This window comes from Anser anser (genome assembly GCF_964211835.1).
Source record: "Anser anser genome assembly, chromosome: 1".
In the NCBI taxonomy this organism is placed as follows: domain Eukaryota; kingdom Metazoa; phylum Chordata; class Aves; order Anseriformes; family Anatidae; genus Anser; species Anser anser.
In genome coordinates, this window is record NC_139720.1 from 118,053,783 (window position 1) to 118,070,253 (window position 16,471).

The window sequence follows — 16,471 nt, forward strand, 5'->3', positions numbered from 1 at the left end:
GAGCACCCCCAGGGACGGTGACTCCACCACCTCCCTGGGCAACCCGTCCCAATGCCTGACCGCTCTCTGAGAAGAAACGCCTCCTAATTTCCGACCTAACCCCCCTAATGAACCTCAGAGCCAGCTGCCGGGCGGCTGCGACCCGCACAGCACATCTTCCAGACAAAAAAAACCCACCCGGGGTCGCTTGAAGAAGCCGCCCCCCCCCTCCGCCTCGCTGCCCACCGCCCCGCTCCCCGCGGCCGCGCCCGGCCGGGCGGCGGCGGCGCTCCCCGGAAGCGGTAATGCTCCGCGCCGCTCCAGGAAGCGGATGGGCCCTGCGCCTTCCCCTCCGGAGCGGCGGGGAAGGAAAGGAAGGGAAAAGAAGGGAACGGAGAGCAACGGGGGGGCCCCGGCGGCAGCCCCCCGGCGGCGGCGGCGGCGTCTCCATGGCGGCGGGCGGGCGGGGGAGCCGCGGCTGAGGACGCCGCCCGCTCATGGACCCCGCCGCGGCGGCGGCCGCCGAGGAGGAGGAGGGCGGGGAGAAGCCGCCGGTGATCTACACCATGGAGAACAAGCCCATCGTCACCTGTGAGGGCGCCCGGCAGCGGGGGGTTGGTGGTTTGGGGGGAGCGGGGGTCGCCCCGGAGCGGGTGGGCGGCTGCCGGCCGCTCCTTCCAACCCCCCGTGAGGAAAATGGCAGCGGGGAGGGGGCTGGTGGCACCCGAGGGGGGCTGGTGGCACTCGAGGGGGGCTGAGGGGGGCTGATGGCACACGAGGGGGTCGTCTCGAACTGGGGGTCGCCCCCTGGTGCCGTGGGGCGGTGGTCGGTAAAAACAAGTGGTTAGGGCCGTCGGGTGCTGAGGGGAGGACATGGAGGTATGGCCATGAGGGAGGGACACGGACGTATGGCAGTCAGACTCGAGCCTCAAACTTCTGGCTGGTGTGGCAGTGCGCAGGGTGTCAGGAGGAACGAGGCGTCTTCTGCTGATGTTGTTAAATTTAATCCGTGACTACCGCGCTTTAGTTTGATCTCAGCTTATTCGGCACGCCGGGGTGGTGAATTAGCCCTTCCAGGTGTCAGAGGTAGGCAGCCGGGACGCCTGGACGTCGGTCCGGATGGAAAACGCGAGCCCCTGCGCCCTCACAGGGGTGGAGGGTGGCACACAAAGTTCATGTAAAGCCAGCACGTGAACTGCAGCTGTAAGGCTGCCAACGCCACGGGACGGCGAGCGGGATCGGCCGGAGAATGCTGCACTGGTCGAAAGTAACGCTATCGGTGGCACAAGAAACAAGATATTTGTGTTGTATCAGTAAAGCACTGGGAATGCTTCACGCGCTTGTGCAATAGAAACTTGTTTCATAGTTGTGTGTTGTCTTAGCGCAGAGTAAGCATTATTTTTTGCGACCGACAATTAACATCTTCGATATTGGTATTTAGAAAAATATCCAGCTGCAATTACACAGTACAATTGCAGAATTCTCTGTGTGTATATACACTATTTTCTTCAGACTCTTGTTTCATAAATGTGCTCTTCTTAATCTTTCTCATTGATTTTGGATGCAGTTCCTAATCTGAAGTCAGTGATATCTGGGCTGAATGTGCAGTACTCATCTACTTCAAGATACCTTTGAAAGCCGTTTCACTTCAGGTGAAAGATGGAAAAACGTGCATACTGGAAACGTGATGGATATCGTTGCCATCCTTATTGGTGTTATGGTACTGCTCAGGCTGTGGTGGAAAGCATTTTAGATTTGCTGGTTTTAGGTTGTATCCAGAATCGGAATTGGCATGTGTGTGTGTTTTTTGGGGGGGAGGAGATGGGGTGCATATCAGTCCTTACTGATCCTGAATGATTAGAATATGTAAAATGCCATTCAGCCTGTTGAAGTACATGTAGTTTTACCTCAGGGTTGCTTTTTTTTTTGGTGTTAAATGCAGGAAAGAACTTTGGTCTCTTTGCACAAGGAAATTTTGAAAATCCCAAACATTAAATTTCGTCAGTTTCAGTCAAACCCAATTATCTGATTTTAAAAATAATTATGACTTTCACATATGAGTGTATTCTGAAGTTGCAAAATATTTCGCAGTCATCATCAAACAGTATGATGGCAGCATATCTACAAATGAGAGGCAAGGTGAATGTTATATATCACTTGTGCACCTTGCTGCTGGACTAAAGGAGTCATTCCTGGGGCTGTGAACAACCGTGACAATAGTGTCTTTACTGATGTGGGTTGCAACGGATGGTCCGAGTCAACTGAGTACAGAAAATAAAGCTAATTGGTCAAAAGTGCTCAGAGATGACCTCTCTGGTGAATGTAGTAAGAGTGACTTGCTATCATTTTTAAACTAAAACATTTACTTTTAATGGTGGGAATGCATTTTGCTTTAGCTGCTTTAGTTTCCTTTCTTCTCTGTCCAGAGAAGATGACTACTTGGAGACTATGGAATTTCAAATAATTGCATTCAACATAAACGACTTACTTGAGGGAAAGCTTTTCTGACCATTACAGCGCTGGTGATTTATGAGGAGATGAAGTGTGGTCTTTCAGGACAGGGATTGTTGACTCAGATTTGGTTTGTTGGAAAATACATTCAGAGCTACAACATTAGAAGCTGCTCAGCCAATACAACTTGTTTTATTGTCCTGACTTCAGGCAGTTGAAGTTGTCCGGTGTAATTGCTCCCCCCCTAGTTAAAACTAGTCGTAATTAAAAATAGTCGAAAGACTATATGAAGGAGGAGTGAAGGTTAAGTGAGGTTGTGTCTCGGAACATAAGTATTTCCTTTTGCTACAAGACTTAGATTAATCTCTGTCAGGTAAATATTTGTATCATGAAATACTCCTGTTAGCTTTCAGGGTTTCTTATTAATGGAGAACTGAAGAGAACAGTTTGTGGGGTTTTCTGGAATGAAAGTTGTTTTCAATGCTGTGCATACAGTGATGTTTTGTAAACAAACGTTTTTATCTACTTGAAATAAATTTGAGAGTACTCTGAAAGGCGAGCTTCTGCGGAGAACAAACTGGCCAAGAGTTGTGCTTTCCAATCTGCGAGTTTGTCTGTATTGTAAAAGTACTCATTTGCTGCATTGGTACGATCCCGTACACAGCAGTCTATGTATATATGGGCTCTGGCCTGCAGAAAAAAAAAAAGGTAGCTTCCCTGGGGCTTGTATAATTGATGCCCATAGCAAATGCAGTTTTTGACACTACTCTTTCCATAATAATTCCATATTTTTTTTCCCTTGGGATATGTATGTAGCTGCATTAGTCTTGTATTTAAGGTATGTGTATTGCTGGAGAATTTAGATTAATAGAAGTCAGTTCTGCAAACCAACAGCTTCTGAAGGCATTTCCTCTGAACAAAGCAGACAGCCTCATTTTTGAAGCGTGGAAAAAGCAGTATGTTCACAGAAAGATGCAGTTCCTCTGTTTCTTTTTTTCCCCCATGTTCTCAAAGTGGCAGCATCCCATGTAGTGCCAGGTCATTCCCATCAGTTACATCTGAGTACCACGAAGGCTCCTTTCCAGATCAGCTTGAATCACATTTTTATACTGTCAGTCTGGAACCCAGCAGGGACCGTCACTGTCCAGCTGTGGTTGTTCTCACTGTGGCACATTACTTTACAAACTGATGAGTCAGCTTCTAGCTTTCTCACTGCTGTAGAAATATTGTTTTTAGCATCGTTAATTGTTTTTTATTTGAAGAGGCAAGTTGAGTGTTTGCCTCTGGCATCTTGAACTTAGGTACCTTCTTTGCAATATTGACTTGACGTAATCTTTAAGACGATGCAGAGTGCTTTCCCAGGAAACCTAAGCAGTGCTGCTTCCTTCTCTTTGGTCATATCTTAAATTTAATTCGAAAAAGTCTTTGGAACATTTACATAATGTTCAGGCAGATATATACCAACCAAGTCTTCTGATGGAAGAACTTGTCGTTATGTACCTGGCTTGCGCTTAAATTATTATCTTTGTCATTTTCCATATAAAGAGCAAGTTGAAGACTGAAGACAATCCTAAATGAAATAATTTAATAGGATTTTCCGAGCTTTCTTACCAAGATGTTCTGTTGCAATTATTCCCATGTAGTTGTTGAACATTCCTTATCAGCTTGTAGCATCTGTTTTTTTTATATATATATTTATATATAGCATGTATGTGTATTTGTTCTCAGCTGTCAATACTGTTGGTAGAAAGGACTTGATATATCTCTCTGGAGAGAAGAGGGTGCACGGATTTCATCTGATCCACGTGCAGAATGTGCACATTCGAGGCAAATGTGCACAAAAGCAAAACCATCAGCAAAACCATTGCAGGCCTGCAAATGGGAAGTGTTTGTAAATATCTACAAGAACAGCATAAACAGGAAAGACTAATACAAGGAAAGGGGATGCGGGAGGACTTTCACGTCTCTTTGGAGTGTAAGTAAATGCTTACAGTTAAAGATACTGTTCTGGACTGGAAGAGCTTGATTCAAAAGGTCTTTGTAGCTAGCAGGCAGAGCTATGAAGATGCGTTGAACAAGAAGTGGCCCATGTTGGCCAAGTGATGAGCGTGGTTTGCCGCTAGTGAGACCCTTCAAACAGCTGTACCCTGTAGAAGCATGTTCTCTGGTCTCAAGCAGGACTCCTGGCTGCATTGTAATTCTTTACTATTGTCTCATTGATCCAATATTATTCTGTATTTACATCTAATTAACTTCGTCGTGAGAAGAGGCAGCATATTCTTGATAGCATAAACCCCTGTTTTGTAAACTTGGTGGGGCAGCAGAAAGTAAAGACACCACATTTTACTAAAAGGAATTTTCTTCTGCAGACTACTAACGAATTAGGTAAAATTTTTATATAGCAATTAAGATGTCTTTGTGTTTCAGCTTTTAGCCCTCTTTTGAAAATGAAGCCAGGCTGGGGAGCAGGACGACTTCTTAAAAACCAAACCCACCACCTTAACACAAACAAAATCTTCCAAAACTTTAGATGGATACGGTTGTAATAGGCTAGTGAATTATGAAAAAAGATTCATGGCAGAACTTTTTAGCAGTGGAAAAGCGGGATCAGAAAGATTAGCGCTGAACAATATTTGGGAATAAAAACTAAACAAACCCACTAAAGTGTAGTCTTGGCACTGAGCTCTCTTGTAGGTATTCGGAGCCTTTTGTCTTGGTTGACTGGGGTTTTTCATCGGTATCAAAGAAAAATATTTGTTTGCTTTAGTCGTCTGACCTCAGGAGTTTTCTTTTTACTCTGCCTGTGCAGTTAGAGGGTTGGGATAATTTCCTCAAGAGGAAAATAGTGACTGTGGGATGTTCAGATACTGCAGTCGCAAAGCCTCTAAGCAGCTGAAAAGTTTGGGATGTGTTAGAAAAGAAAAAAAATAGATTCTTGGGGATTTGGGTGGGTTTGAAGCAGGCATCAAGTGAAATGCCAGTAGTTTCATGGTTCCTGTGTCAGAGAGCTGCCACACAGAGCTCCTTCAGGGAGCCCTGGTGAGGTTGGCATCCTGCACCTCGTGCTGTGACCGCACGGACCTGCAGCACAGCAGTGCCCTTCGCAGGGGCAGAAAAAAGGGGGGGAGGCTGCATTGAATTCGTGTGCCGTAATGTCAGGGAGAAAGACAAGGAGGAAGGAACGGAGAAAACTTCAAACATGGGCCCAATAACATAACGTTTCGATGTGTAACTTGAACCTTCGTGTGGTCTTCTGTAGCGGGGCGCTCAGTCAGCTTTGCGTTACGCTGTCACCCAGACAAAGGGCGTTCTGGCATTAGTTGCCCCTCTCAGCTCTTGCTTTATGTCACCTTCAAAGGTTTTCCAAAGGATTAGGTTTATGGTTATGATGTGCACTACAGGGATACGGCATGTCCCTGGATATATAAAAGCAGTGTATGTTCTTTACTTGGTTGTGTAACGAGGTTTCACAGCCAGGTTCGCAATCCAGACTTGTTTGAGTTAGTTTGGTTCCTCTTGTGGCTGGCCTGGCCATCTGAACAAAACGTTTTGGAGCTCCATTTGGGGGATGTCAAGTGTTTGTTGGTCATAAAAATTCTTTTTAAATTATGCTGTCTGCCTCATTGTTTGATTTAGGCTTATGGTAAAACCCTTTTAAAACTTTGCAGTGCTTTATTTGCATTTGATTTCTGGACAGATACCTGTCTGTCTAGGTTTGTTTGTGAACTATTGAGCTAAGAGGCAAAGGGCATGCCTTCTCAGTTTTGTGGGGTGGAAAGAAGGGACACACACATGCTGTCTCCTTTCTTCCCTTTCTCCAGGAGTGTTTCTGGCTAAGGTATATCATTTGAGCATTAGTGCTTTCTGTTATTTCGTTAGTTAAAATAAATGTTACTGCTTCACATACAGAACCATCCCATACTGGGAGTGGCATCGGTTCACGAGTTCCTGTGCTTTTTTCTGTATTTTGAGGGGTGAGGAGAGGCAGAGAGAGGAGGCTACATGTATGCTTTTGTTCTTTCTTTATTTTTATTTTTTATCTTGACATCCAGGTGGAGAGTGGATTAATTGAGATACACATGCTAGAAAAGCTGAGATGGGTACTCCAGAGGGTATGGATTAGCAGGACTTCCTGTAACAATCAATAAAATAAAATAAAAATCCCGTATTCAAATAAAGCAGTCAAAGACTTATTAGATTTATTTAAAAAATGGAGAAGTTGCAGAGTATATTTTAAAATTGTGTATAAATGTGTAATTATGAATATAAATCTATTAAATCTAATTTGATTTCTTTGTAGAAGATATTTATGAGACAAACTTAAAGAATATAATAAAACGAAAGATGCCCTCATATAATTATCTTAAGTGATAAAGGATTTTATTCCCAAGTCACCATCTCTACTGGGATATTTAGGTTGCGTTTAATTCTGGCAGTACTCAGAGAAGAAAATCCTCCTCTAAAAAGCTGCTTCATTTTCCTCGCGATAGGATTCCAAAATTACTTTTGTTTCCCATTCCTACACATCCTTCCTTCTCCTTTTCAGCTCTGTCTAATCATGCTCTACGCTTTGGCTGGGAGTACTTTCCCTCCATTACTGACAGTCCTTGGGGTGAGAGCTTTGTGTCGAGACCCATCCACTGAAGTGAACTCGCTGTGCTAAAACGGTGCTCAGGCATCCAGCCACATGGCTCCGTATTTAGTGCGTGTGCTTTTTTGTTTGCTTGTTTAAATAACAACAGCAACAGCAAATCTTTAAAGCAATTCTCCAGCTTTTCGTTCTCCAGACTTTTGGTGTTTGCTGTAATTTTGGATTCCAGGGAGTACTTATAATTTTGGAGTGTTTCATTCAAAATTCAGTGAGATGCAAGGGAAAATTCACGCGTGTGGGTTTTATTTTTTCTTGGTGTGTGTGCGTGTGTTTAATATTTTCAGAAGTAGATCATGGGTGCAGCAACTACTGATGCTTCAGAGACATACCCAGACCAGAATGAGGCCTCTGCAGTGCTTCGTCTCTCTTGAGTCTTGGGCACCTGGCACAATAACCCTCAAAATAATAATTGCAGTAGTTTTGTTCTGTTATTCGGGAAGGTTGTTGTGTTCGTATTGCCTGCCCCTTCTCCCCGAGCAGCTCATTACCTGGCAGTTAACAAATTAATGGGCATCTTGCCAGCCTTATGGTCCTTTCCAAGCTGATCCTACTAACCAGTCCCGGTGTTCGTCTCCGTCAGTACGGTGCTAGAGTTGCCCGCTGCTAACCTCGTTTGTAGTGTTTGATGGAGGGCTCAAATGCGCTGATGACAGCAGAGACAGGGTCTGGTTGAGCAGAACCTCAGGTGTTACAGTCCTTTGGGGGTTTGCATATTTGGTTGCAGTGTTTGGTACGTGATAAGCTGATACAGTTTGCATTGAAGGACCGTTCTTTTTCTTCTAATCATTGAGGATAGTCTTGCACTGATGATAAAACACATTCTTTATATATTCTTCATTCCCTCAAAGCCAGTGCAGGAGGAAAAGCTAACTGGGTTTGAGTCCAATTTAACTTTTCTTCAGCTGATAATGCGATGTAGTTGTCTGTAATGGGCGGGTGCTTCAGTATTATCCCTTAGTAGCTTCTCTGTGTTACGGAAAAATATTTTTACTCAAGATGTTGCATTCTCCAGCGTTTCGGGGCACATATTAGATGTTTAGGTGCATACAGAAAGAGCACAGGAACCATGCTATGCTGCTTTCTTGTCAGGCTCGAAGCTTCATGGACTATCGCTTTAATGTGGTCAGCATGCCGTTGCTAAATCACGGAGCCATATTTCACTTTCTATGGGCAGTAATGAGTTGCAAATCAATAAACGGTTCTCCATGGCCTAGCTCATAGAGATGTTGTAACTTGGTATGAGACAGCATTAGCAATATGACTAATACTTGTTTCGGTATTCATTTTAGACCTCTGTTTATGGAATTATATTAAAGATTTAGTGTGGTACGCTTAATTCAGACAGAGCGAGATGGAAGGGAAGAGTAAAGCACTTGTTTAGAAACTTTCTGGAGACTTAAGGCTGGAGCACTAATGATAGAGTGTTTATTTGTTTGTTTATTTTTAAGCTATTCTAGGAAACTGTACCACTGAATAACAGCTACTTTGGTCAGATGTTAGAAGACCTGGCTTTGCTTATTTTGTCATTTAATCAGACTTTTTATTTAATTATACAACAGGACAGAATTTAAGAATTGATATTTGTAGGCTGCTGACAGTGTATTATGGTGGGCCGTGTGTTTTGTTCCACCTTGTGTATAAGCAGCTGCTCCAGCGGTGTTGGTATTTAATGCAGTTGTTCAAAGCCCAAGGGATTAAAGCCTAGCCACAGATCTGTGCATATGTGTAGGGCTAGTGCTAGGGGCTCTGCCTCGTGTTAACAGACCTGGTGTTTCTGAGGGCAGCAACAGCAGTGGGCTGCTTCGTACTGGCAGCAGCCCCAGGGTACTGAGGGGAGAGGAATCAAACCCAGTAAAAAGCACTGACTCCGGTGAAGGAGTTGCTCGTTAATTACTTTTTTGTATCTTTTTTAAAGTTGGACCAGCTATATGGGTGATACTGTCTTCCTAAGAGAGCAGTTTTCTCATTGGTATGTGCAAAACTGTAATAGGAAGGTATAAGAGCATATGTATTATCTGCCGTGTTAAAGTGTTGTATTAGGTTGGGAGAGCACCTGATTTAAAGAAAAATAGGGCAAAAAAAAGGGTAGTGCTAGACTCTAGTTTCCACGTACCAGAAAAAATTACATCTCTTTATTCAAACAAGCTATTGATAGCATAGTTTACTGATCTTTTGTGTAATTTGCACGTGATGATAAACTAATCTCTTTCATGTTTAGGTGCTGGAGATCAGAATTTGTTTACCTCCCTGTATCCTACGCTTTCTCAGCAGCTTCCAAGAGAACCCATGGAATGGAGGAGGTAAATTTACATTTGGTTCTGTCATACTATTTCAGTGTGTTACTAGACTTGGGAAGGTGTGCGCGTGTGCTCTGAGAAGCTCTTACTGTAAATTGAATCAAATATGACAACTGCCTTAGAAAGACAAAGGTAAACGTTGTGCACCTTAGGATGATCATTTCAGCACTTCAGCTATGTTGAACTTCCCCTGAAGAAAAATAATAGGAGTGCTGTGTTTCTTTTTGTTGTCATTGGTTTGTTTTGGTATGTGCCTTGGTATGCTTTGGATGTTTTGAAAGGGATGTGCTGCTCTTTTTCATGAGAATATAGGTAAAATTTAAGTGGAATTAGATGAAACTTCATGCAAAAAGACTGGTATGGCACACTGTTCTTGTGGGAGAAAAATATTTTGGGCATTTTCCTGTTTGGAATTTTCTACTTTTAGAAACCTTAGAGATAAAAGAAATATTTTAATGAAAGCTGAAAAGCTTCTAGCTCCTGTTCTTGCAAAAAGGAGCATCTGTAACATTTCAAGTGATACCACATTTTAGTTAACAAACTGCACTAAGCACAGTTTTTGAGTTTCCAGTACCAGAATGTTTCAGTTCCTCTTCCACAAAATAATTTTTCATTTTTGAAAATGTTCTGCAACTTAGGTCGCGTTCACTAATTTCAGTTTTTAAACTTTGCAGGTCTTATGGTCGTGCTCCGAAGATGATTCATTTAGAATCTAACTTTGTGCAGTTTAAAGAGGAGCTACTACCCAAGGAGGGGAATAAGGCTCTTCTGACTTTTCCCTTTCTTCATATTTATTGGACAGAATGTTGTGTAAGTATTAGGAAAGCAAAATGAAAAATTGGATACTCAGACTTAAAAATGAAATTGTTTGGCTTTCTAACCGCCCTCTCTGGTATTTTTCAGTTGCTTTACATGATGTTTAAACAATTAAGCATGCATACCTGATATATTGCAAACTTTGTCAACTTGAGTACTTTTTGCCAGAAGCAGTATTTGTAACGTTGCTTTGTGCGAAGAGGACAGGCTTTTGAATGACCTGTGTTCAGTACTTTGGCATGAAAAAACCCGAGGTCTAACAGCATTATTGCAGTAGCACAGCACACTTGCCACATAATGCACAAATGTGGCCAGATTATTTCAGTTATCATCTATTCATGAGATTAAGTCTTAAAAAATATAAATCTCTATTTTACTTAATTATTTGTGTAAGCAATTAACATACATCAGCAGTCTTAACTGTTGTGTTGGGCTTACGTGGCACGGTTTTGGTATTGGGGGTGCTGCAGAGGTGGCCTCTGTGAGCATATCGCTGCAGCTATCACAAGTCAGATCAGAGCCAGCTACAGCTTGCTCCAAAAAGTACCCACTGCTTTCCCGAGCCAAGCCAGGGAGAGACACTGGTTGGGCCTCTGGGAGAGCAGAGTTAAGGAAGGGGAAAAAAATTTGCTATGAGACAGCAGCTGGGAGAGAGGAGTGAGAACATGTGAGGGAACCAGCCCTGCAGCCCCCAAGGTGAGTGCAGCAGGAGGGCAGGAGGTGCTCCAGGCAGGCAGCAGCAGTTCCCCTGCGGCCTGTGCAGGGAGAGGCCCTCGGTGGAGCAGGCTGTCCCCCTGCAGCCCATGGGTCCCACACGGAGCAGATCTCCACGCTGCAGCCCGTGGAGGAGCCCACGTGGAGCAGGTGGATGTGGCCTGGAGGAGGCTGCGGCCCATGGAGAGCCCCCGCAGGAGCAGGCCCCGGGCCGGAGCTGCAGCCCGTGGAGAGGAGCCCACGCAGGAGCAGGGGGTCTGGGGGGAGCTGCCGCCCGCCCGTGGGGGACCCGTGCTGGAGCAGTTTGCTCCTGGGGGATGGACGGACCCCGTGGTACGGAGCCGTGTGGGAGCAGTGCTTGAAGAGCTGCTGCCTGTGGGCAGCCCCCGCAGGCTCAGCTCGGGAAGGATGGCATCCCGTGGGAGGGACCCACGTGGAGCAGGGGCAGAGAGGGAGCGTGAGGGAGCGGCGGAGATGAAGCATCAGGGACTGACCACAGCCCCCAGTCCCCGATCCCCTGCACTGCTTGGGGGAGGGAGGTGGAAGAAGGTGGATGGGAGGAAAGTGTTTTTAATTTGCTTTTAGTTTCTCACTATTCTAGTCTGCTAGTGATAGGCAATAAATTATATTAATCTCCCTATGCTGAGTCTATTTTGCCTGGAACACTAATTGGTGAGCCCCTTTTCTTCATATTTTCTCCCCTTGTTCTTATGAGTAGGGGGGAGTGAGAGAACGGTGAGGTGGAGTTTAGCTGCCCATTAGTGTGAAACCACCACAACTGGGCAGGATTTATTAAGCCTTAATTCTGCTTATCTGCAGTTCTGATTCTATTAGATATGTCTTTATGTTTTTTCTTCTGTTGGAACAAAATTTGCTGTTTGATCTGGTGATTCACCACTTCTCATCCCAGGACACGGAAGTGTACAAAACTACAGTCAAGGATGACATCACCAAGTGGCAGAATGTTCTCAAAGCTCACAACTCAGTGGACTGGCTAATTGTAGTTGTTGAGAGTGATGCCAAGAAAAAGAACAAAACAAATATCCTTCCCCGAACCTCTATAGTAGATAAAATAAGAAATGACTTCTGTAACAAGCAAAGTGACAGGTAAGGATTCTTTTACTGGCAGACTACTTAACCTTTAACTAGTGCCTTGATTGAATCACTAGAATGATTCCCTATGTAATAGTTTCCTTGCTCATTTAAGTATCTTCTCTGTTTCCATCATTTAAAGCAATAAAGGGAGGACTGTATTTTCAGTTCCTCATGGATTAGTGGTGGTTTGTAATTGGTTTCAAAAACCTTTCAAGAATACTGAGATCTTAGCAGTGTGCTAATAATCAGATTTCAGAACTTCAGCTTCAGAAATAATTAACTTAAAACATCTGAAGAAACTGGATTTATTCTAAGGAAAATAATGATGAATATAATATATGAAACTATTTCTTGTCTTCATTAAAGTTAACAAAAATAAATCTGAATGTGAATCCAACTTTGATACATAATTTCTTCTTTATTTTGAAACACTGCACTGAATATATTCTATATTTTCATTTTGTTTTAATCTCAAGAGTTAACTTTAAGTAGGAGATCTTCCCCCTAATAATGGGTGATGGCTTAGAAGAGTAGATGAAGCACTCATTGTACCTTCGTGTGAGCTGGCAGTGATGGCATGTCAGCACATTATAACATGCTGTACATTGGCAGTATTTTTGTTGTACCTAGACAGTGTTTGGTATATTACAGATTATTTGGGCAAATAGTTCAAAAGATCTGAATCAATTTATTGTTTTCTATCTACTTGGTTGGCTTGGTTTAATCATTTTGCCATAGGATGTTACTTTTCTAACCAGAAATGGTGTTCCGTTTGGATGGGAGACTTTCGTGCCTTTAAAGTTGTCTTTTCCTTTTTGATCATTATTAGATTATCATATAAAAACTGAGGAAAGAAATGCTCTAAATAAGGCTTATTTATTTGTGAATTACTGTTATCTGTTATGTGCTTATTTAAAAAAAAAAAAAAAAAAAGAAAGGCAATGGAAGTTCCAACACATAGTACGTGTAAAACAAATTGACAACCTGCAAGTATATACTATAGAGTTACATTTTAAAGGGCTTGAGGGCTTGGGAAAGGCTGACTATATATAGTCTAATGGACCTTGATTTCTGCCTTGCATAATCTTTGTCAGGAGTAAACATAATTATTGTTCTGCCAATTGTATTTCTAAGTAGGCTTTTTTCCTTTGCTAGCTACAGCATTACTGATGTTTAAGTAATTGGAATAATGTATCCATTATTTGCTTTAAAAAAAAAGAAAAAAGTAAAGCTTTATAATACTCATTGCATGGAAAACACTTAACTCTTTTCCATAAAATATAGCACAGCCTTAAACATACATGGGAAAGTTTAAGAAACTAACAAAAAAGCAGACCACTCTGCCTCCCTACCCCTCCCAACTTATTTTTTTCCATTGATTAATGTTGAATTAAATGCTCAGTTTTATTCACTGTGAATCTGTCAAACGTGCACAGTATTTAACTGCATTTATGTGTGATTTTTTTTTTTTGTTTTATACCTCCCTCAAAATAATTTTCTTCAATCTCTTTACAGATGTGTGGTACTTTCTGACCCTTTGAAAGACTCTTCCCGCTCTCAGGAATCTTGGAATGCCTTCCTGACCAAACTCAGGACATTGCTTCTCATGTCTTTTACCAAAAACCTAGGCAAGTTTGAAGATGACATGAGGACTTTGAGAGAGAAAAGGACTGAGCCAGGATGGAGTTTCTGCGAGTATTTCATGGTCCAGGTAAGAGTTCCTTTTTATAGCAAAAAAAGTGCTTGAGTCCTAGTTCTAATAATGGCTTGTTGTTGTCTTTCTGGTATTTTTAATGTTCTGCTCATTCTTTGAGGTAGGATAGCAGGGAAGATGAAGACTGGTATTAAAGCAAGATTTTTGAGATTGACAAGTCTGAAGAGATTGTGTGCTGTGTTATACGTAACACAGACCTGCTGCAAACAAAGTTTTGTGAACCTCAACAGTAGCAGACACAAAACTCTTTCTAGTTGCAGTAGTTCCCCTTGAATTTTGGATAAGTGTCCTATTACTGTGATTGTGCAAAGACACTCAGTCTTGTAATTGGTATTAAATGTGAATATTGCTGTGCTTTCTTTGCTTAGTTCATTATCAGTATGCATTGAGGTGATTTTTTAGAGAAGTGTCTGTTTTCAAGTAATCCCAAATAGAGAATGCCCTTCATTTATTTTTTTTTTGGATTTCTAAATATGTCTGCTTTAAATGATATAGAGAAAAGCAAGAAACTCTTATTCCATAGAACTGAAAGTTTCGATTCCTTTGAATTTTCTAGTCCCTGAACAGTTTCTTTTCCCACACTAATTTTAGCTTACCTTCATGTCTTCTCTGATTTCATGTGCTGCCACTTGCATGTGATACATTTACTTCTCAGACTTTTTCTACCTACAGCTTTGCCTCTCTTCTCACTCTACAACTGAGACTTTATTGATACTGCAGTGGTGTTTTCTCAGTTTAAACAGGAGACGTTATTAGGGGAGATGAGCGTTCAGCAATTTTTTTTTCTTTTTTAAACTTGAACTTTCAATAGATGTATAAACAGTGTCTTGTAGTGAATCACGATCTGGGTAGAACTGAATTAACTGGCATAGCTGCATGACTAGCTTTCTTTGTGAACCTCATTGTGTGAAGAGGAAGTGGTGCATCCAGTATGGTGGCAGATTTTCTTTTGTTTGTGATTACTGGAAGGGGAAGAATGATGGAAAAAGTGCTACTTGAAGCTCTACATGCAGATGGATAGCTTGTAATACTGTACACAACTAATTTCAGTAACAGGCTCATTGTCTTGCTTGTGTGTCAAAAGGAAGAGCTGGCCTTTGTCTTTGAGATGCTGCAGCAATTTGAGGATGCGCTAGTGCAGTATGATGAACTGGATGCCTTGTTTTCTCAGTACGTTGTCAACTTTGGGGCTGGTGGTAAGTGTCTTAAATGAATACGGTTAACACATATTTACTGTTTTCTTTGCTATACTTCTGCTAAAACAACACAATGCCTTGGGTGCCACGTGTGTACAAGGGAGATGGAGATGGTATGTTGCAGTGAAGATTCACTGGGCAGTTTATGCCTCTGTTTTATGTTGTATGCAAACTCAGTTTTTTGCTTATGAGCCTCAGAGATTAAAAACAGTTTTTAATGAAAACCTGCATTTTGCTTTTATTCAATTATCGTTATAAACAGAGCTCTGAAGCTCTGTAATTACCTAAGTATCGATCTGACTGGGATGCAGTTACTGTTCTCACAGTTCACTGCTGAGTTACTTAATAAAGAGCCTCTAGAACAAATGCATCCAGTTTTGCTTCAAATTACATGAGACATTTCTATCCAGTTTTGTAGTGATTAACAATTATGTGCTTAATCTGCACTGCAGAAGACAACCGTCTCTTCACAAAATATTACTGTGCAAGAAATATCAGCTTGTTACTGTTTTAATTAGCCAAAGTGTGTGTTGTTATATAACATCTTTAATCAGATGTGTGTTATGAATCTGGTGAAAATGCAGTGCAGGAGTAATTGCAGTGAAATATATTTGTTCTGGCTAAACCTGAAAGTGAGGGCACATCCATCAATGATGGCTGAGTAAGAAATGCTTAGGTGGATAAAGCTTGTTTGTTTTGAACTTCAGGTAGGATTAATTGCTGAGAAAAACATTATGAATTTATTGCCACTATACTAATAGCAAATATGTAATTAAAACAAAATGCACATGGGGTTTGAATGCTCTAAAATTTAGTTGTTGACTTAGCTATGGAATTTCTGTTGTTCCGTTTTATTTTTAACGTTAAGGCATCAAATTTATCATGGATAAATAATTTAAGAAAGAGTAAGCAAGCTTGTGACCTCGAAGTGGGGGGGAGGAAAAAGGCTTTAACAGCAGTGATTGATTCTTGGATGCTAACTTTATTTACTTAGATGGTGCAAACTGGCTGACGTTTTTTTGCCAGCCAGTGAGGAGCTGGAATGGTCTAATTCTCCGAAAACCTATAGACATGGAGAAGAGAGAGCTAATTCAGAACCAAGAAGCTACTCTACTGGATTTGCGTAGTTACTTATTTTCTCGCCAGTGCACGTTGTTAATCTTCCTGCAGAGGCCATGGGAGGTTTCCCAGAGAGCACTGGAGCTTCTTCACAACTGTGTGCAAGAGCTCAAGCTATTAGAAGTGAGTCTGTATAATATATTCCTTTATGCAAATGATTTTATCCAATGATGATCTAACGAGATTGTTGAAGTTTAGGTGTTGGTCGCCGGAATACAGTAAGCATGGGCTGTGAGGTATCAAAATGATGCTGTAATACCAGATTGTAACAGTGCTAGAACTGAATCTTTCATGATGCAGTTGTCTTTGAAAGAAATTGGAGACATCACATTTAACAACCAAACCTGTATTTACTTAAAATATTCTAGTCTTCGCCTGGAAAGTTAACAGGTAATTTACCTGGCAGGTAATTTGTCTGCTTCTTTCCTCGATTTATTAC

The 16,471-nt window shown here is 42.0% G+C and overlaps 1 protein-coding gene across 1 annotated transcript in view; it reads left to right on the plus strand.

Moving 5' to 3' along the window:
* The first annotated feature begins 339 nt into the window (after positions 1-339).
* TRAPPC10 (trafficking protein particle complex subunit 10) overlaps positions 340-16,471 on the plus strand; it is a 42,212-nt gene continuing 26,080 nt past the window's right edge. Inside the window, exons 1-7 of the mRNA XM_083821331.1 lie at positions 340-570; positions 9,300-9,381; positions 10,053-10,188; positions 11,819-12,015; positions 13,519-13,714; positions 14,802-14,913; positions 15,908-16,155. Coding sequence (XP_083677457.1) covers positions 477-570; positions 9,300-9,381; positions 10,053-10,188; positions 11,819-12,015; positions 13,519-13,714; positions 14,802-14,913; positions 15,908-16,155 — 1,065 coding nt within the window. The 5' untranslated portion in view covers positions 340-476. The remainder of the gene's footprint in view (positions 571-9,299; positions 9,382-10,052; positions 10,189-11,818; positions 12,016-13,518; positions 13,715-14,801; positions 14,914-15,907; positions 16,156-16,471) is intronic.